Source organism: Aricia agestis, chromosome 13 (genome assembly GCF_905147365.1).
Source record: "Aricia agestis chromosome 13, ilAriAges1.1, whole genome shotgun sequence".
Lineage (NCBI taxonomy): Eukaryota > Metazoa > Arthropoda > Insecta > Lepidoptera > Lycaenidae > Aricia > Aricia agestis.
This window is the reverse complement of record NC_056418.1, coordinates 7712457-7733104: the sequence shown is the minus strand read 5'-3', so window position 1 is coordinate 7733104 and position 20648 is coordinate 7712457. Positions and strand designations below refer to the sequence as shown.

The 20648-nt window shown below is 38.0% G+C and overlaps 3 protein-coding genes across 3 annotated transcripts; 1 reads left to right on the top strand and 2 right to left on the bottom strand.

The window, feature by feature from the left end:
- Positions 1–166: 166 nt before the first annotated feature.
- On the bottom strand, positions 167–1960 carry LOC121733318 (ADP-ribose pyrophosphatase, mitochondrial-like). The gene is made up of 5 exons (XM_042123535.1): positions 1949–1960; positions 1470–1656; positions 994–1216; positions 519–667; positions 167–447 (listed from the first exon to the last, which is right to left on the bottom strand). The coding sequence occupies exons 1-5, from the start codon at positions 1958–1960 to the stop codon at positions 167–169; spliced, it is 852 nt and encodes a 283-aa protein (XP_041979469.1).
- A 233-nt stretch (positions 1961–2193) lies between these two features.
- LOC121733200 (condensin complex subunit 1) lies at positions 2194–16138 on the bottom strand. The gene is made up of 21 exons (XM_042123372.1): positions 15911–16138; positions 15715–15828; positions 15415–15587; positions 15172–15344; positions 14761–14902; positions 14424–14519; positions 14160–14333; positions 13125–13286; positions 12409–12546; positions 10679–11044; positions 10227–10550; positions 9702–9902; positions 8281–8823; positions 7798–7977; positions 6139–6347; positions 5426–5596; positions 4905–5177; positions 4479–4743; positions 3468–3641; positions 2543–2645; positions 2194–2293 (listed from the first exon to the last, which is right to left on the bottom strand). The coding sequence occupies exons 1-21, from the start codon at positions 16026–16028 to the stop codon at positions 2217–2219; spliced, it is 4176 nt and encodes a 1391-aa protein (XP_041979306.1). The 5' UTR covers positions 16029–16138; the 3' UTR covers positions 2194–2216.
- An 852-nt stretch (positions 16139–16990) lies between these two features.
- Positions 16991–20642, top strand: LOC121732921 (translocon-associated protein subunit gamma). Its single transcript, XM_042122948.1, has 4 exons — positions 16991–17252; positions 17333–17552; positions 17825–17956; positions 20478–20642. Exons 1-4 carry the CDS (start codon positions 17117–17119, stop codon positions 20542–20544), a joined length of 555 nt encoding a protein of 184 aa, XP_041978882.1. The 5' UTR covers positions 16991–17116; the 3' UTR covers positions 20545–20642.
- Positions 20643–20648: the final 6 nt, after the last annotated feature.

The window sequence follows — 20648 nt, the reverse complement described above, 5'->3', positions numbered from 1 at the left end:
AAGAGTATGTAATATTATCAACTGTCAAAATATAAGGCGCCCTCCAATAGTATCCCTCGATGATCTAGGATGAAGTCTGGACTAGCTTAGTTTATGATGACTGGTAGGATAAATAATAAACGGCATAAACACAATTTAAGATTAAAATAATATAATACAGCATGTTTTATTGTAGGCGAAGAGATAAAACTGCATTAACAAAGTCTTTGTGAGCTGGATACAAATTTAATTCTGGTGTAACATCCATCCACTTAGCCCCTGCAGCATCATCACCAGCTTGGAGTTGGAGAGCCTCAGTAGTAAAGCCAGTTTCATCATGAAAATTGAATGCCGTACTTTCTATCCATGCATTGTCGGTATTTCTAGGGCTATCAATATATCCAGAGTATATTTGAATCCCAGCACTAAAGAAGTCTTTCAACTTACTCAGCCAATTCTCTCTTTCATCTAAAACATTTATTAATTAATATCCTAATAGCAGAAAGCCTACATAAAAATTATAATAGTAGTATGCTCACTTTTTGAGATTTTAAAGTAATTCAATGATTCTTCTACAAATTCCCTGAAAGCAGCCGCGGAAAACGTCTCACCTGGATCAACCATACCTCCTGGTAACGCCCATTCGCCAGTATCGCTACGTTTGATTGCTACAAACTGTAATAGTGACCTGAAAAAATATTTTCATAGAAAGTTGAAGAAAAAAAAAGTTTTACTAACTGCCGCCGCACTTAGGCCGGCATAAATAGTCAGTACTCAAGATGCATCTCGGTCTCAAGACGCGGTTTAGCTCTATGATTGGTCCAAATTTTGACAGCCAACCAATCACAGAGCCGGAACCGTGTTTTGAGGCCGAGATGCATCTTGAGTACTGACTATTTAGTATTTATACCGGCCTTAGAGATTTAAGGACTACTTAGCTTTAATTTAATGCAAAGTTCAGTTTAGAAGTTCAGGTGCAAACAAAGATTATCTAAAATATTTATCAAATTATACTTTTCATTGCTATAAGAGCTGTTGTCAATTTTCTTCCATCTTGTTACAATACAATCTGCTGCATGATTGGGACCCCATCTCCCTAAAACACCTCTACCTTGCAGTCCCGTGCGTCCAATAGGATTACGAGGGAAATTGTTCACTATCTCATATTGACTAGTGTAACTTATCCTGTTAATGTAGCCATCAATATTGTTCCACTTGGGTGTAAAATTAGACATGCCTGTAAACATTTTGAAAGCGAATTTATGTAGAATATAAAACATAAAAAATAAAAGCTCTTTCTGAAACAGCCCAAGGCTCGTCATTATCATTACATAAATGTGAGTAATACTTGTTAAACTAATATGTATTCTGTGGTAATACTTAACTGGTGTTCAAACTTTTAAATTACACCCACAAAATAACATTATGTAAGTATCGCCCATTAAGGATTATTTTACCTTTTTAAAATATAAATTTTAATATACACTTACCTATCTCTGGGTCAGCATAAGGCTTTCCATTTAACTTTGGATCAGTATACGATGGCGGATCATATTCTTCATACTCAGTATTCCAAGACACTTTGGAGTCAGGTACAGAAAATCTTTGTACAAGAGAACGAAGATAAACGCCCGTGCGGTACTCCTTACTTATCTTTCTTGCGTTTTCAAAGTCGCACTTAGAAATGGAACACAACAATAATATATTATACAAAATAAAAATATACTTTGCACAAGTATACATTAAAAAATCCATTGCACAAAGCTGTAATTTTTTTAATATATTTCTTAATCTTTTTTCGAGGTTTTCATCACGTGTTGATGTCAGCCTCTAATATTATTTGGAATGCCAAAATGTCTTTATAAAACAAATCGTAAATTGCAGAAGCCGGTTGTAGCATTGAAATTAGCGTACTTAATTCAATGCCACAACCGGCTTCAACACAAACTCAAGGAAAACAAAACCAAACGTATGTTTTCATGTTTATTTCTATTACCAGAACTCACCTATTTAAATATAATTGCATAACTAGTTTATCCAGTTTGGTATATTTCCAACATCATTAAATATGTGCCGCGGTACCAGGTGCGGCGACTTAAGCTTTAGGATGGAGTAGAATACAGTTTAAAAATAAGTTAAATTATTGTTTAAAAAAACCAATACATACCTACCACAAAATTGGAGAAATAAAGGAAATTAGGATTTAAAAACCTCTAACTTATAAACTGTTTTATTAATTACTTCATAATTCTACGGGTAGCTTTTCTTGTGGGTTTCTTGAATACTTCTTGTTTTTTTTGGAACTCTTCATCATCTGGAAAATATAAATTATTATAAAATACATTTTTTTTCCAGTATGCAAAATAGGCATGCTCAAGTTTATTGGCAAGTAAGCACGGTTTTCTTTATCTATCAGATTATTTTTCCAATTATATACTAGATAAGTAACCTCGTAATTTAAAATCAGCATGTATTATTATTTTTTTGTTTAAGAATGTAAATATTTTACTACAGGTAAGGTAAAGGACATTGTGCCATGTAATTGGAAATTATAATAAAGTACCTGACTCTCCTGAATCGTTTTCATCGCCCTTATAGTTTTGTACAACTTTTCGTTTAGACTTCCGTGCTGTCTGGGGTGTGAATTCTTTATTTGGAGGCTCATTCTGAAAATAGAATATAATGTAAATTACAAATTAATAAATAACTGATTAACAGTGACATACTACCGAGAACTTTGAAAAGATTAAAGTTCTTTCTATCAATTTTCATCATCACACTTAAAAAAATTCAAATAATTTACTGCAATTTAACTTTCAAACGAATTTGAATGAAATAGGGTGTGGTATATACAGTTAGTCTCTCAATAATTACGCTCTTTTTAAAAATTACTTATTAAGAGCGGGCTGCCAAATTTGCTGATATTTGTCTAATGGAAAACATGATTCACTTATTTGGCTCTTGATAGTTATATTTTTCGAAATTATGACTATTTCTGGGCTTTTCAACAAATATCTGTTACACTTATTGAGTTACCATCATTAAATAACTTGCACTACTACAATCACACACTTTATAAAATAGTAGCTAGTAGTAGTAATAGCTAGTAGTAGAAGGAAATATACATATTAGTATTGTATTTAATTTTTAAGTAATCATCAAAAACATTTTTGGGGCTTACGACCTTTACTTTCGTGCTATAATGCGGGAATATTGTTCACTATTAGCTGTAGCGCAAAGCACAATTCATGCGGGCACAATTCATGGAATCATTATATTACGATTGTAGGGTAGCGGGGTGTGTAGGCGGGGCTAGCGTGTTTTGGTATTTTTGGCAGTCCGGTCTTAATATGCAGCGGCAGGAACGCGCGGTTCGGCCGCTACGTTATCATCTCGCGGGGTAGCCGCCAAACTGCGCGCTCGAGCCGCCAAAGACGAGCGATATGCGTAACGTCTATAACTCTTAACATAAGGGTCTTTTCCCTTACTTCATCCGGACTGGACGACGATCGGCGCTGTTGTCGTCGCGGCGCGCGCTGGGCGGGGCGGCGGCGCGGCGTGGCGGCTGGCGCGCTCGCCTGCACAGACTCCTCCCGATCCGCCTCCTTGTCGTTAACCGCGAAGCACTCTTCTATTTTGTCGCCTAACTCCGTGACGAGCGTCTAAAAATATGCTTATATGTAATTATATATTCTATGAAGGCTTCACGTCACGTCACGTCACGTTTCACGTCAGTCTGGCCCCGTGGTGAGTACTTGAAGGGCTTGTGTTACGGGTACCAGACAACGGAAATATATTTAATACTTTTATACTATACATACATACATGCGCCTACCTGGGTACGCCAGGAATAAATAATAATAAAAACATCTTTATTAAACATACAAGGACAGAGCACAGCCAGAGCTTTTAACACGGAAGAATAACAACAAATTGACATGACAAATTAACATACAACATTGAACTACTTAAAAACTAATGGGTGTTCGGTTATGGCTGTGCAATGCACACACCGCATGTTTAAAGGGAAAGCCACTCAGGCATCGACCGCGGGAAGCCGTGGCGCCTGATCTTCCGTGGCCCCCTGTCAGTTTGTGATCCCACAAACGGCACTCTTATAAAATTATTTACTATAAGCATAGATGAATAAATACTATAAGATTACAAATTACAGGAACATTGAAAACTTTTTGTCCCGTCGGCGGGATTCGAACCGGCGAACCCCGCCTTAAGCTACCAACTGAGCCATAGAGGTCGGCTTATGTTCATGTTTAAGTTAAGTATGAATGTTTTTTTGAAATCAATTTCTTCGTTGTTTTTATTCAACGGCGAAGCTACAGAAATGTTAGTACTCACATTTCATCAGTCTTTTGCATTATTACGCAAAACTAAAACAAGCGTAATAACTTTGGCACCATATCATTTATCAGATTAATAACAGACGCGATTCAAACACTAATATTATTCTGGGCTAAAGTTTAAATCTTGATTTTACATACCTTGATCTCGTTACGAGCCATTTTAGAGGTGTTATGCATTAAAGTAGAGAAGCAGTCCATCACTCCTTTGCAGTGTAGCTTGTCTTTGTAGGCGTCGAGATTCTCAATAAGTTTCCGAAGCGAGCGCTCGTTGTACGTGAAGAGAGACAGACAGTACGCTAGATCGCGCCACTGCCGCTCTTCTGTAGCTAACTTGAATCTTTGGCACAGCTTCTCAACTAACGCCTCCATTTGTCTGTCCTTTTGTATTAGTGACGTTATATACCTGGTGACAAATAAAAAGTTTAGGCTAAGTGTAACTAAACTACCGTCGCGGGACAATAGAGGGATTAACAGATGCATAAGCTAAATCGAATTTCCGCTTTCAGCAACATTTTTTTTTATTTCTCGGAGGTCGCGTGAGATACATGACAAAAACATACTCACTTCATAATCAGCCGATACCGTTCCTCCGGCACCGCCAACTCGGGGTCGCTGAGCCGCGATATGATGTCCGGCATCACGTTATACAGGGCGTTGCCTTTATGCGCCAGCTGTTTGAAGAACTGTCGCGTCATGGCCGCGACCCGCGCGTCGCCGTCCGCACAGCACAGCGCCATGTCGGCTATCTGACCCTTCACACGCACCATCTCGTGGAGTACCAGGAACGACAGCATTTTGACAGCACACTGCCTCACTTCCAGGGATTCGTCACTTAGTCTGAAAGTTAATGAAACTTTTGACGTTGCGTAAGTACTAAAGCAATCCTTACTAATATAACAAATGCGAAAGTATGTCTGCATGTCTGTCAGATACCTGAACACAACCGATTTAGATAAAATTTGGTATGGAGATACTTTGAGAGACGACAAAGTATACAGGATAGTTTTGTGGCGGTTAATATTTTTTTTTAATTTATAATTTCTTTTAGAAACTTACATTAAGTAATAAGAAAACATAATACTAACATGTGATATATGTGATGGGTCCAAGGTTGCGTGAGATTAGGAAAGCGTAGAGTCAAATCAGCGAACGCGATGGTGAGGTTTGTCCGTAACGACACATTGCTGGATCTCTTCAAAACGGTAACCATCAGCTGCAGCCCGTCCTCGCATACCGAACTCGATACCAACATGAATCTTTTAAAAATAACAATCGTTACTAATAATTCCACATAAATCATCCTTTTCCTATTTTATTACGAAATAGTTTTCTTTTGTTTCACGCAAATTCATAACCGCTGTAATAGTTATGTCAAGTACATAATGTTATTGAAGTGATAAATTAAGTAGTATTTTCAATTTATACCTTTCTACCCACTTGCTTGAACAGCTAAAAGCTTTATTTACCAATGGTAGCATAGTATTATAGGGCTAACTTTAGTACTCATAACTTGCATACAAGCTACCATGTCATGTTATCTTAAGCCTGGATTTTAACATAGCTCTGCGCAAGCCTTTATCTTAATAGTAATCACCATTAGAACCAGTTCACACGGCGCGCTGCGTCGTCATAACGCATGACGAACAGCAGCCCCCGAGACGAAGCGGGGGTGTTGACGCTAAGACTGCTTCCCAATAACGCTGCGATGACGCAGCGCCCGTGTGGCCGGCTATGCGTCAATGGTCAGCGCTGCGACGACGCAAAACTGACGCAACGCGCCATGTGGACCGGCTCTTACCTGGTGTAGGTAAGCGCAGCGGCGGCCTGCAGCACTGGCGGGCACCCGGGGCGAGCGAGCACGTGGCGCAGTAGCGGCAGGTATCGTGCGAGCGCCGCGCCTGCACCCACGATGTCTCGCTCGCACACGCCGCGCACGTACTCGGCGTCCGCGTCGTCCGCCACCGCCCCCTCTAGCCCCGCCTCCTCCTCTGTCATCGTCGTGTTCGCCTAACATAGAATATAAGTAAATACATAACTTGTCCTGTTTTGTAAGAAAAATTAAACACGTGCAAAGTTTTTCTGTTTGTAATTTGCATATTTATCATGATTATCCTATACTAAATGATATAAAATTAAATTAAGAAATTTAAAAAAACCCCCGCCAAACAACTTTAAAAAGTAATGAAATAATATTTACTGCCTTTTAAGTTCAAATAATTCCTAACTTGTGTGAAGTTATATTTTAGTCCATAATTGTTGTCATGGTGTGTCGGGGGACCGCTAATGTAGATGTTTGATTTCACATACTTAACATCAGTTCACAGCGAACCGAATCGAGATAATCAGCGACTAGGCGGTTGTAGTTTGTAGTTTACTTGGCGGTCCCCCGACACACCTTGACAACAATTATGGACTAAAATATAACTTTACACAAGTTAGGAATTATTTAAACTTAAAGGCAGTAAATATTATTTCATTACTTTTTAAAGTTGTTTGGCGGGGGTTTTTTTAAATTTCTTAATTAAATTTTATTTCATACTTTTTAAACTTGTGTTGGTTAAAGTGCAAAATAATGCCTGTCAACAGAATCATATTCTCATGATTACCATCTATCAATATCCTTTTCAATGAGGCCGTTAATATGAGCCCAAACATGAAACCTCCACTTTGGGTTCATACGAAGCTCGGTTTCTATAGAATCCAGGTGATGCTACAGCAGCAGCATGTAAATATTTCTACTGTCTATTAAAATGAGTCCAAACACGAAACCTCTGCTCTAAGTTGCCGAGGAGTTGGATATCCTATTGATCACCAGGTGATGCTGCAGCACCAGGTCAACTTTCCATTAATATGTGTACACGTATATTGTATTTTCACACATGTCACAAACTAGAATGAAATATAAAACCCATCAAACGGCTACAAGTTGCTAACGGCCCTTCATGAACCAGATAAATCCTGATTGTCCAGCACTGAGCAGGCTGATGATGATGAATTATAGCTAAGAACACTCTCGATCATGTCAGCTTTCAAACAAAAAAAACTAGATCAAAATCGGTCCATCCGTATGGATGCTACGATGCCATGGACAGATACATACACACACAGACAAACAGACAGACAGACAGACAGACAGACACGTCAAACTTATAACACCCCTCTTTTTTGTCGGGGGTTAAAAAGGATAATCGTCAACTTCGACCCGTCAGGGCTCAAATACAGCATGATCTACTTACTTAACGGCTAAAAGAAATAAACACTTAATATTCTCATTCTAACAGTTTCTATCAAATGAAAACACTATAAACACATTTATAGCCAAACTTGCATAACACTTATACATTTCATAACCAAAAAAATCGTCGTTCTAATTCTTTCCCTATATTTTGTTACTAGCACTCGCTAGCCCATTCATTTTCTTTCTATTAGTTATTGCCAACAGTGCTGGTAAACTTACCGAAGGTCCCTTACTAGACATGACGCTGGCGGAGCGCTGCGCACGCGACGACGCGCTCGCGGTGCTGGCGTTCATGAGCGTCTGGCGCCGCAAGTCGTCGACGCGCCCCCGTCTGGCCGGCGTCGCGAACGCACCTGCCTTTTTCTTACGTTTTTCCTCCTCTTTGCGTTCTTCACGCACCTAAATTGACATTTTATTAGGAAACTAGATTTTGCCCACGGCTTCGCTTGCGTTAAGAAGTATTATTTTATACAATCTTTCATCCCCTATTTTATTCCATTATGGGTGGAATTTATCAAAATCCTTTCTTAGCGGATGTCTAAGTCATAACATCTACTAATCTACTCTACTAAATTTCAGCTAGATACGTCCAGTGGTTTGGACTGTGCGTTGATAGATCACTATGTCAGTCAGTCAGTCAGTCACCTTTGAGTTTGTTTTATCATTAAAATCTAAAACATGTTTGAAAATTGATACACTAACCTGATTGCGTCTTCTCAATTCGCTGTATACAGAGATATCCAAATAAATGAGTTGTTGGAGAGCAATATGTCCAAGTACGAATATAAACCTCGTGAGCAGCTCAGTTGGCATGCTTATATCCTCCTCATTTTCTGCATCCTTTACCATGGTCTCTTGAATCTTCTTGTACATATCGCTCAAGAGTTTCGTGCAAAGAACGTCTGGGGTATCGCATATAGCGTAAATAACATCGATGGAATTTCCAGCAAAAGATGTGAACTGATTCATGGTAGAAAAAGTGTCCATAACGCTATCATATAACGCGGTAAATATCGCGTGATCAGCAGGATAGCGCTGATTCTTCTTCGCAATAGTGAGAAGTAGCTGGGCGCTCAAGTTTCTAGAGTTGTAGTCCCCGGTCAGTCCGTGTGTTTGAATCACTTCTAGATTAGCCAGCGCCATGGACGGCTTAGCTCTCGCTATCATCACTAAAAATGACATGGCAGCGTGGCTTTCCATTTCTGTCGTCCCGTCGATTTTCTTCAAGTACATCTCCCAAAATACCTAAAATAGACGTAACTTATTAAAGTGGGAGTTAAACGTTAACTGGCGCGGCGTCGCAGCAAAGATTGTAAGCGAGTGGACTCGGACTCGGTATAATCATTGAAATAACGAGGCACAGAGTTCAATACTTTTTTTTAACATTTTATGTTAAGGTTTTTTACAATTTTGCTTCATATTTGCAATTACATATATGTTTTATTATATTCATTCATCGGCGTCATTACCCGCGCCTAGTTCATATTAATTTCTCGGCAAATCAGTATACTGCATCTCAATCTGACGCGGCTGGCAACTCTTAAACGGGGAGGTATACGCTAAAAGAAAAGTTTTTGCAACGATTTGCCGTTTCAACTTTAGCCAATCCATACCTGCTAATATTATGAATGAGAAAGTGTATCTGTCTGTCACTTCTTCACGCCTAAACCGATTTTGCTGAAGTTTGGTATGGAGATACTTTGAGCCCCGGGAAATGACATAGAATATTTTTTATCCCGGAAAATTTACGGTTCGAAACGAACGAAAACGACTATTGGGGTAACAGCGTTGCGGGCGTCATCTAATCTATATCTATCTATATCTCTACATATAATAAAATCGTAGAGGTAAAATTTTTGTACATTGAAAATAAACATGAAAAAACTAGTCAGGGCCTTGTTAGAAGTGTAAAATAGAACACATCTCAACTGTTTCTGAAATTTTTGTTTCTCTGTTTGTACAGGCTAATCTCTGAATCTGCTGGACCGATTTCAATTAAATTTGGCATTATGATACCTTACAATCCCGGTCAATCTTAGATACTCTTTTTTAATTAACCGACTTCCAAAAAAGGAGGAGTTAAGCTAAGCATTCACGCGGACGAAGTTACGAGCGTCATTTACCTGTATAAGTGCAGGCGTGATGTCCCCGCGGTTCACCCACTTGTCGACAAGATGGTCAAGCGCGAGAGCGGCGCCGCGGTCAACGTGCGCCAGCAACGCCACCAGCCGCTTGGCCACAGTAAACGCGCGCCCGCGCTCCGCCTTACTGTCACTCTCCAGATACATTTCGCGGTACGCTCGCTCGACCGCCTCACGCTTGTCCTAAAAGGGGTATAAAGGGATTTAGAAGTATGTTTATGGCCTTTCATAACTAATTCACTAACAACACTACCAATTTAAACATAAGGCATACTGATTGCTATAACATGGGATGTTCTTTTACTGGTCACTGTTTACTGGCTAGTGGGATCTGACGTCTTTGTAGCCAATGAAATCTCGTTAAATAGTAACATCCCTTTTATTTTTTTTAACATAATTACAGCACCGTGAAATCACTTTTTCACTTTTTGTCTGTAATTCATTTTATATTGTTTAAACTATCTAGTATCACAAATGAAACAATTTATTGACATTATGGAGACTCACTTGATCTGGAGACCAAACAAGAAGCAGCATATTGGCCACGCCCACTTTTGCCGACTCAATATTGAACTGGTGCGCCGTTGTGAAGAAGTCTATTGCCTCGCTTACGTCTCCTGCTTGTTTCGACATAAGCAGGGCATTTATCAAAGGCACTGCTTCGGAAATCATGCGACTAAAGTGAACGGATTCCTCTAGGAAAGCCACAATATTCTCCTTCTCTTCAATCCTCTTGTAAATCGCCAATTCGTTTTCGCATTGCTGCGTTATAGATTGTCGTCTTTCGGGTATAATATACACGTTGCGCATCAAGGCAACGAAATAATCGATCTAAAATTAAAAAATGGTTTTGTTTTATGGTCTGTGAATAAAAGCTTTATTTATTTATTACTTAGTTACTACTCGCACAATTATTATTCAGTTTGTTCTACAGATTAATCTTAGATATAAGAACATACCTGATCACTCTTTTCCATATCACATCTAAGTAACTTAGCGTCTGGATACATCCGCTCAGTATGTTTTATTATCAAATAAGCTTTATAATAATCTTTTTCATTTAGGTGTCTCCGAATGGAGCTATACATATTTTCCAAGGAAGCTTGGGAGAGGTCAGGTTCGTCCTGAGTCAATGTATCAATTTTCTCCTTAATTGTTTTAACAACATTGGCCTCAATTTTCTCCCACTTCTTAACTAGCTCTGGATCGGGACACGGATTCACTTTCTTATTGAGTTCTTCTAGAATCTTCTGTTCAGTTGCAAGCTGCTCCTCTAGTAATTCTAGTTTCAGTTGAGCAGAGAATGGGTTACTTTCTAAAAATATCTGAAATCAGAGACAATTTAATTGTAAAAGTCTTATGATGTATCTTGAAATTCAAGTTAAAATATGGCTATCAATAAAGATTATTAATTGTTACCTTTAATTTTATAAGAGAGTTTAAACTACTTTTACTAAAAAAAATATTAGGTGACGTGCACTTCTATTTCATGTGTCTAGAATACATACAGTACAGTAGTTTTACATAAAATGATTGTATATGTCGCAGCCAATTGGTTAAAATAGCCGTTCAATGAAACAGCTAGCTTTTTAATTGAATATTTATGTCGCTCAAAACGTTCAACACTACAGCTGATTCAAAAGCAGCCTTTGTAACGTAAATATACGTTACAAGTGTTATTACTTATTAAAGTGACAGAAATTATGGGAGCACATAGGAGTGAATCAAAATTTAAACAAATATTCGAGGAGAAATTACGGGATTATGAAATGCCACCAAGGTGTTTATTGCAATTGTGTTCAAAATGAGTTAGAATACAATTTAAGGTCACATCACACATATCAACTCGGAAAGGGATCGGCACCGTATTGCCTTGAGCCGTTCAATATTGTTTGTATGAAACTGCCTAGTGCCTACTGCAAAGCGCACTAAGCGGAACCGTAACGTAATCGCCTCGCCTCGGAACAGGCTCCGAACCGAGATGCGACTCGTGTTCAACTAGTAGTGCCTGCGTCTACGGCTCGTCGTCCACCCGCTTACGGCTCGTTGTCCCCGTGCTTACGTCTCGTCGTCCCCGTGCTTACGTCTCTTCGTACTCAAGCTTACTCCTTCCCCGAGTCGTAAGCGAGGCGTCGCCCAGCCGTAGCCGATTTGACGTACAGGCGCTACTGATACGCTTTGGTTACGTGCATACGTTAGGTTGACGCCTGGTTGACGGCGAGGCGAAAGGCGATACGGTGACGATCCCTTTCCGAGTTTGATATATGTGCTGTGACGCTTGTGTAATAGTAACAATAATCACCTTATTTAATTTGCCATTTAACCAGTTAGCTAAGCGTTGTCTAGCTGTAGTGTTGAACGTTGCAGGCAACAAGTCGGCTAAGAACGCGTTTCCACTGACGCGGAGCGGAGCGAAGAGGTGTCGAATTGACCAATCATCATGCTCGAAATCTTCACTCCGCTTCGCTGTCATTCCGCTGGAATAGCACGATTGGTCAATTCGGACACCGCTAAGCTCCTCTCCGCTCCGCGTCAGTGGAAACGCGGCCTAAAGGACGTATGGCCGTGTGATTGAATGGCGTTGTTCAGTCAAAGGACTAGCTGTTTGACTGAACGGCTATTTTAACCAGTGGACTGCGACATATTATATACATATTATAGCCTTCTTCTCTCTTATCTTAAAATATACTTTTAACAGTTGTATAGCGGCCTTCCTGACAAGCGCTGCCTTGTCTTTCAGTCTGCCGGTCGCGCGCTCTAACACCGCGCGCTGCCGATTCACCGGCACGCAGTTTTCACGCTGCAGGCGACCCCAAAATTGCAACACCTAGGTCAAATTTATTATGTTACTAAATACTATTGTCTATTTGCGTTCATTTACAATAAAGATTAATTGGCCAGTGAACTATATTTATTTTGTAAGTTGGAAGAGGGTTTTAATGGCATTTTGTTTAAGGCTGCCTTCACATTACGTCGCAAGCACTGCGGCTGCAGCGCTGCTGCCGCACTGCTTGCGACATAATGTGAAGGCGCTCTAAAGTATTATTTTGAGGCCTAAAATAATACATATTTTTAGGCCTAAATTAAATTAACGCTGTGTACAATAATTTATTTTATATTGGCGTATAGACGTTACTACTAACTCACCCCTCGCCCCACTAGAGATATGTAAATAGAACATTGCGCTCCCCCTTACATTTTTGTCAACAATCTTATGACCGGATTTAGATTTTTTTTCGGACAGGAATTTACTTATTAGCTAGCACTTTTGATTAGTTAACATCAAAACATTAACCAATCAACAACACTGTTGAATAGATAAATCTTTGTCATAAGCCCTCAGGAACTGGGCCTTAAAAAGGCTCGCAGCCGCAGTAGGCAAAGTCAGTATACTATTGACAGTACCTTGTGTCGCACATAAGCAGACAGATCATGCATGTGCTCGTACAGATCGTCTAGGAAGTCGTCCCGCTGTATGCGCTGCGCGTCCGACAGACCTTCGCCGCGTAATTCCACGCTCAAAATCTCACACATCATACCCAGGATACTAATGCGAAGTGTGTACGACTGAAAATGAAAGAAACTTCTACCATATTATGACAATAAAACTTGTACCACATTAGGCGGGTCCACACCAAGCGAGCCGCCGCGGCCGAGGCCCGCCTCGCGCGGCATGCGCCGTACGCTCGCTTGGTGTGGACGTTGTTCGCCCGAGGCGGGCGCATGCTCACGCTCGGGAGAGCGCGCGCGCGGCCGAGCCGAGCGGTGTCGGTTTTTTGAAATGCTCAAAGGTGCCTCGGTCGTTTGCCTCGCGCAGTGTGGACGTCACATGTGTTTTATTGTGTGCCGCGGTCAAAAATGAATGATCAGAGTCGACAACTAATAAGTTTATACGCCGCAAATTTATGGCTTTGGGATGCCAGAGATCCCAATTACTCTAACAGAGGGATAAGGGAAGATTCTTGGAGAAAAATCAGCCGCAAAATGAATATTCCTGTTAAGGATCTAAAAAAATGGAGTCTTTGTTAGGAACATACAGACGAGATTCTCCTATTTTTTATAGTTGTGTATAGCAGAATAAAAGCATAAGCTGCCACGGCTGTGCGTACGTGTGGTGCCATCGTGTCTTTGTGAGCAATGGCTCGGCCTGTTCGAGCGAGGCAACCTTGCTGTGTACGCCCGTCCGCCTCGCCCGAGGCGGCTCGCTTGATGTGGACCCGCCTATTTCCGTTACTGATATGACCAATGGCCATACACATAAAACTAATATTATGATAAAAACAACATTTTCTGTGTTTGTTGTGTTTCACATTTTGTATACAGATACACTACATATTATTTCGATTAAAAGCATGTATCTTGAGGCTCTTGATAAACTTCTTTTTAATGCAACAAAGTGCTGTTGTTACATAAGTATTACAATTTACAAGGAAGCATTACCTCATCACTTTCTAGATATGGTTGTAATGTGGCTATAGCATTTGCCATTTCCTTTGGTAGTTCTTTTGTAAGTTCCAAAAGAAATGCACCACAATTTTTTGCAGCACCTTGCTCTGTCCCTCCACCAGCATTGTCTTCTTCTGATGAAGCCAAAGCTTCAGCAATTTCACGGACCTGCACCATGAAAACAGACAAAAATTTGCACCACAAAGTTGATTTACAGTTCACACATAAAAAATGTCAGTATGTAAAAATGGAACATACCATTTGTGGGCCAAAAGTTCCAAGGTTAAAGTCTTTGGTCAGTTGAACAACTCCAGCACAAATGGGTAACACAGAATGTTCAACTATTTGAAGGACCTAAAATATAAAATAACAAATTAAAATAGATACATTTTTGTTTTTTATAGTAAGTATTATTCTACTAAACTTATTAAATTTGTAACCAAATCGACATTTTGTAGTTTGGTAAGGACTAGATAGAACAAGTAACAAATTGTTTTACTCAAATATTCACATGCGCTGTCTTACATGGGGCCATGTCATTGGACATACCAATAATAGGACAGGCAGGTAACAATTAATGATTTGAATCACTTACCTGAACTAATTTAATGAGGCAAGAGGTACCATGGTTATATTTCTTTATAAGCACACCGAGGATTTGGAATATGGTTTCTCTGACTGTTTTAGTTTTAATTATCTGTTCTTCTAAAGCTTTGTAACAAGGTTCAGAAACCATCCTAAAAATAAAACAAATATTATGAAAGAACTCCTCTTTTTATTTTTTATATTTGCCAATTTCTGCATTTAAAACTCAGTTGGTCACGCTTTTACAATAATGGGCTCAGACGAGTGGCAATTTGAAACATAATTACTTATAGGAAGCTACCTAAAGGTAAAGGTGGAGTTGCTATGATTTATTTAAATATACTTTTATCTGGTTTTCACAAACTCCGGGCTTTTAAAGACCTCAGGTGACCAACCAAGGGTTAAGAACTGCATGGCTTACGTCACAAAATTGTCCTCAGCTAATGGTGGGTCCCAGAGCAGTGACAATGGCTGTTGTAGCAGTAAATGTAGTGCTATCAGTGCCCCTTGCTTGTCTGATTCTGTCCAACCACAAAACTCGTCTTCTTCAACTGCTTTCTTTCCTTTTTTGCCCAGAGTTAGCTTTGTAGAATTCTAAAAAAAATATTACTGGTAAAGATGTATTGTAGATTGACATAACCTTTGTGTAATACCCTACTCTTACCTCTGCGGCCAGTTTTGCATCTTTGGTTTTCATTATTTGTGTAAACAAGTAAAGTACCATTTTAACAATATTTAGGTTTTTAATTCTGACATCAGCGTCAATTGTTTGCTCTTTTAATATGGGCTCCAAGTGTGTACATAGATTTTTTATTGTCCTTGTTAAATGATCAAAGCCTGGAATAACAATTATAATGAACAAAGCAAAAACTGTAATGTTACTTAATGTATCACTAGTGTCCATTGTTAGAAAATACATTAGAACCAAATTAGAACATGTGCTAAGATTTTGTAGTTTGGTTACCTTTATTTATTGCATTCCATTCCAGCTTCGTCCCATGAACAATGATAGAAAAATAGGTGTCGAAGTGGTCTAATATGTAGTCGACACCGTCGCTATTGTAGGCGCGACCTGCATCTATATTTTGAGTATAAGTATTTAATAAACAATATACAAAGCTTATTTGAAGCTTTATTAAATAATGTTTGGCATAATATACCTTGAATTTTCGATAGCAGCATACGCGGCTGGACAACATCCTCAACATGGTACTGTCCAGCGTGGGACTCCAGAAGCTCATCTTTATTTAAAGGAATCGAAAACTCGAAGTGGCTCATTTTCAAAAACTTTTATCCATCAGATTTTCTCCAACTTTCGTCAGATTTTGGATACATTTAAATATAACACAAACACCACTCACAAGTCACAATACAAATAACCGCCGCTATGTTTTGAAATGTTTTGAATTCAGAATTTTACATTGACATACCTATATGACAGAAGTGAAATATGAAATGACATCTGACCATTGACTTTTATAAGTTTTTTTTTTCTTATAATGGCACTTCGGCTATAACCATGGCCAGTGTCGAGTATAATTTTATGGCGGGAAAACAATATTCTTTATACAATTTTTTCTATATTATCGTCAGGTCAGTCAGGTCTAAAGTCTAGTCAAAGTCTAAGTATAAAGTCAATACAGTCAAGAAGTCAAGTCGGTCGATTCAGTAAAGTGGTAGGACGCTTTACTGAAACTTTTGATGGAGTTTTGGAGGGAACACAAAAGAGTACGTTTCTGGTTATTACATCACTTTCTTACACTTGTGCACGATAACGAATATTTAATGGTTAATATCGTACCAATATTACACATTAAAAACCCAGATAACACAATTTTAGGAAAATAATATAAAAACACAACATCACTCTTTCACATTCTTCCAAAAACTCACTTTTATAAGTTATTCATTGCATCTGACCATAGACTTATTAAATACCTACTTTATAGGTTTAGGCATCTGACCAACATCTGACATTGATGTCTACAGAATATAAAAAATTAAAAAAGAGATGACAAATTTTTTTTGGAACTTGGAAGTTCCAAGTTCGGAACTTGGAATTTTTTATTTGGAAGTTGGAACTTGAAGTTCCAAATAAAAAAATCCAAGTTGGAACAAGTTGGAACTTCCAACTTGTTCCAACTACTTGGAACTTGGAAGATTATTGTTTTAAATGACTGACGAAAGTGGCAACATTTTTACCACGTCGTCTTGTGCAAATGACATGTAGCCAAAACGTCATCGAAATTGGACAGATTTCAGCTATTCGAAACCGATTCGTGGCTTCATTTACGGATTGAAGAGCTTGAATATAGTGAAATAACTGCTAGTAATTTGTGTTTGTGAGTGAAAGCATACATTTTAAAATGATTGGTAAAGCAAACATCAAAGCTTTCACGAAGGAAGAGGAGTTGCTGCTGCAAGATTTTAGTCGGAACGTCTCCACAAAATCTTCGGCCTTATTTTATGGAAATGCTTTCATCGTATCGGCGATTCCAATCTGTAAGTAATATTTTGTTTATTGTCAAGTATTATGATCAAGGCTATGGTGAACATTTTATACGGAAACATCCTTATTTCAGGGCTCTTCTGGAGGGTTCATGCTTTAGAGATTAGTACGTCTCTGGCCTGGTTCGTACTAGTGACCGCTGTCAGTACATGGCTCCTGGCTCTCGCGTACCGCAACACCAAGTTCCAGCTGAAGCACCGCGTCGCCGTGCGTCGAGAGGATGCCGTCGCTAGAGAGATGAGCAGGAAACTGGCCGACGAGAAGAAAATGAGCAGAAAAGAGAAAGATGAAAGGTAACCTTGTTTTGCTTGTTACTCTTTGGCTTCATTACAAGTCAGGTACATTTATATTGTCTTAGTTTAGTCTAACTTTCATAATCATAGTGAAAGTAATAAAGATAAACACTTTAATTGCAATAGGTGCACCTAGCTTGAACATAAATTACTTTCACAATGTTTCCTTCACTTGATATTCTGTCTAGTAATTACTAAGTCTATACTTTTAAAATAAAGTATTGTTAAGAAATGAATATCCTTTTCTAATCTTGCAATTTTTTCAATTTCAGAATTCTGTGGAAGAAGAATGAGGTGGCAGACTATGAAGCAACAACCTTCTCAATTTTCTACAACAATGCTCTGTTCCTGACTATTGTTATCTTAAGCAGCTTCTACCTGCTCCGGTCCTTCACACCAACTGTGTATCCTTTATACAAAACATACCTTGGTTACTATAAACAGAATAAACATTTTTTAAGGGTTGCCTCTGGACAGTCAATAATCAAGATAACTTTCATTAGGGGGATATTAGATTATCATATATATTTGATCCGAGATCATTGAGTCAATGACATTGGATAATGTAATATAGACATATGATTCATTTCTTCCTTGATCATAGATTTTTGACATTTGCTGAGAGATTGGATCCAATACGGTCATAGAAATAGGTGTTGCCAGTTATTTAATATAAAAAAGAGTTTTTAATTTCTTATTTGTTAATATGTTTCAAATAATGTAATGTAATTATTTTTCTAATTATATACTTGCTGAAATAACAAAAGACAAGCCATATTAAAAATGACAATGTCTTTTGACACATCAAATTCTCTGAGATCTAGTAACCCTGACGTCAATACCTGTCAGCGTTAGCGCTCTCCATTGGCCATTGAAACCACATATAATGTAAAATAGGATCAATGAAATATGATAATGTAATAAGCAGATATGATCAAATGATCATATATATTGGATCCTATATATGATCATAGAAATGATCCAATATAAATGATAATGTAATACCCCCCTAAGTCACTAGTACGGATTTATTTAAAGCAGTGTGAAAAAACAAACAAAAAGTTGGCTACAGTAAGGCATGTTATATTTTTTTCTAATTTTCTTCTAATGCTGGGACTTTGACTGGACTGGAGCCTGGGAATTGTAAAAATGTAATATTCAATAGTAACAGAATGTTCTGATTTAAAAAAAAACTTAAAAAAAAGTAATTTTTAAAGGAGAATGCCCAAAAATATATGGTATCCCGTACCATTTTGCGTCAAAACGAAACTTGGTTTTTTAAAGTCTATATTATCACTTTAGCTCCTATAAAAATTTCTTTGTAAACAAAACCGGGGTTTCAGAGTAATTTGATAAAATCGAAAATAACCTCAACATCTTCAAAGTACCCATTTTATTGACAGGTCCATACACGAGCGAACGTTATTGCTCTAAAAACAGAGTAAGGCGCTTATATTAGTAATAAATCATCACCGAAATGTGACTAAAAGCCGCCGCTATAATATCTACTATCTAGGAGTATTTATTAAGTATTATTGAATACATTCTCTTAAGCAATTTAGGTAATTTAAGCAGAAATGTAACTAACATTTTAGTCACAATACTTTTCACACTGGACACATAGCCCAATAGGCAATAGCAGCCACCGAAAGTATGGTGTGGCCGCTTGGTGGCCAAGTGTGCGCGTGGCCTATTGCGGTTTCATACTAAGGCATCTATCTCGATAGTCAACGTAATATAGTAATAAATAATAATATATTCATTGTATTGTTAAAACTTACAAATAATAGTGACAAAAAAATAACAATTATTTGTGAATCCATGTTTATTAGGACGCAATAAGAAAAGCACTACCAGCAGTATCAAATATTAGAGACTAAAAATGAAAAATATTAGGATATAAGTCCAACGGAACTAGTCTACCGTCTAATTATAATGTTTCTTTCATGTCGATCTTGTCTTACAGGATATTATGTTCTTGTAGTAGGTAGAATAGACTGGCCACAAGAAAAACATACATAGAAATAACACCTATACTTTAAAGTCTAAATAGTAATTGTGAAATCAAATACCTAGATAATTTGTCAGAAAATAGGTACATAGAAGGTGCCTTTTTACTTAGAATTTAGTATAGGTACTTACTTTACATATTCAGAATATAAATTAAGGTGTGCTTACCGGACTAGGAGTTATCCAAGATTGTAATTAATTAAACATTGGAGTAGACACTTGTTCTAAAGTATATTTATTAACATTTTGTGAAATAATTCTGAAAAATAAAAGACGTATTTGTAAATGTCACAATGACAGATGTTAGAAAAAATGCGTCGGTTAGGGATGCTATCGATCGATCGAAGTCTATGAAAAAGATCGATTTTATGTCTAATAGCAGCACTGAATCGATTAGGTGTAATGGATTAGCTTAATATTTTACTGTTATTTAACATACATAATACAAGTATAGAAAAGCTAATGAATTATTTCAATAAATAATATTATCGTTTGGAAATTGTTATTAAAGCAAGTAACATTTATAAAAATTGGAATAACGATTGCAATATAACTGCTTTAGTCGAATGAATCGATATAGTTACAATATATTATTGTTTGATGTGTAATCTGTGGTTTCTAATAATGCATTACATCACTAAACGAATGTGGAGGGAGTCATTTAGTTACTTTTATTCTTTAATTAAAATTCCGGGTTCAAAAATTGGATTCCTGGCGTGTAATTACGTAAAGAATTCGAAAAATAATTACTATAAGAGTTTCATATTGACGCATGAGAATTTATGGTACCGACCTTGGGCATTCTCCTTTATCTTTTAGGCTGCCTTCACATTAAGTCGCGAGTTAATGTGAAGGCAGCCTTAAAAGTTAATCTTTGCAGCAATATTAATATTTTCCTTAACAGCAACATGACAGTAACTACATTGTATCTCTGTCTGCGGCCTCGGGACTCCTGGCGCTACTCTCCACCGGCACCAAGTGAACCAAACTGACTGAGTGTGAGTGAAGGAGTGTCTATATTGTTAATTTATTAGAAGTAATTTTTTTATTGTGAATTTATGGTTAAGTAAAATAAAACAATAAAAA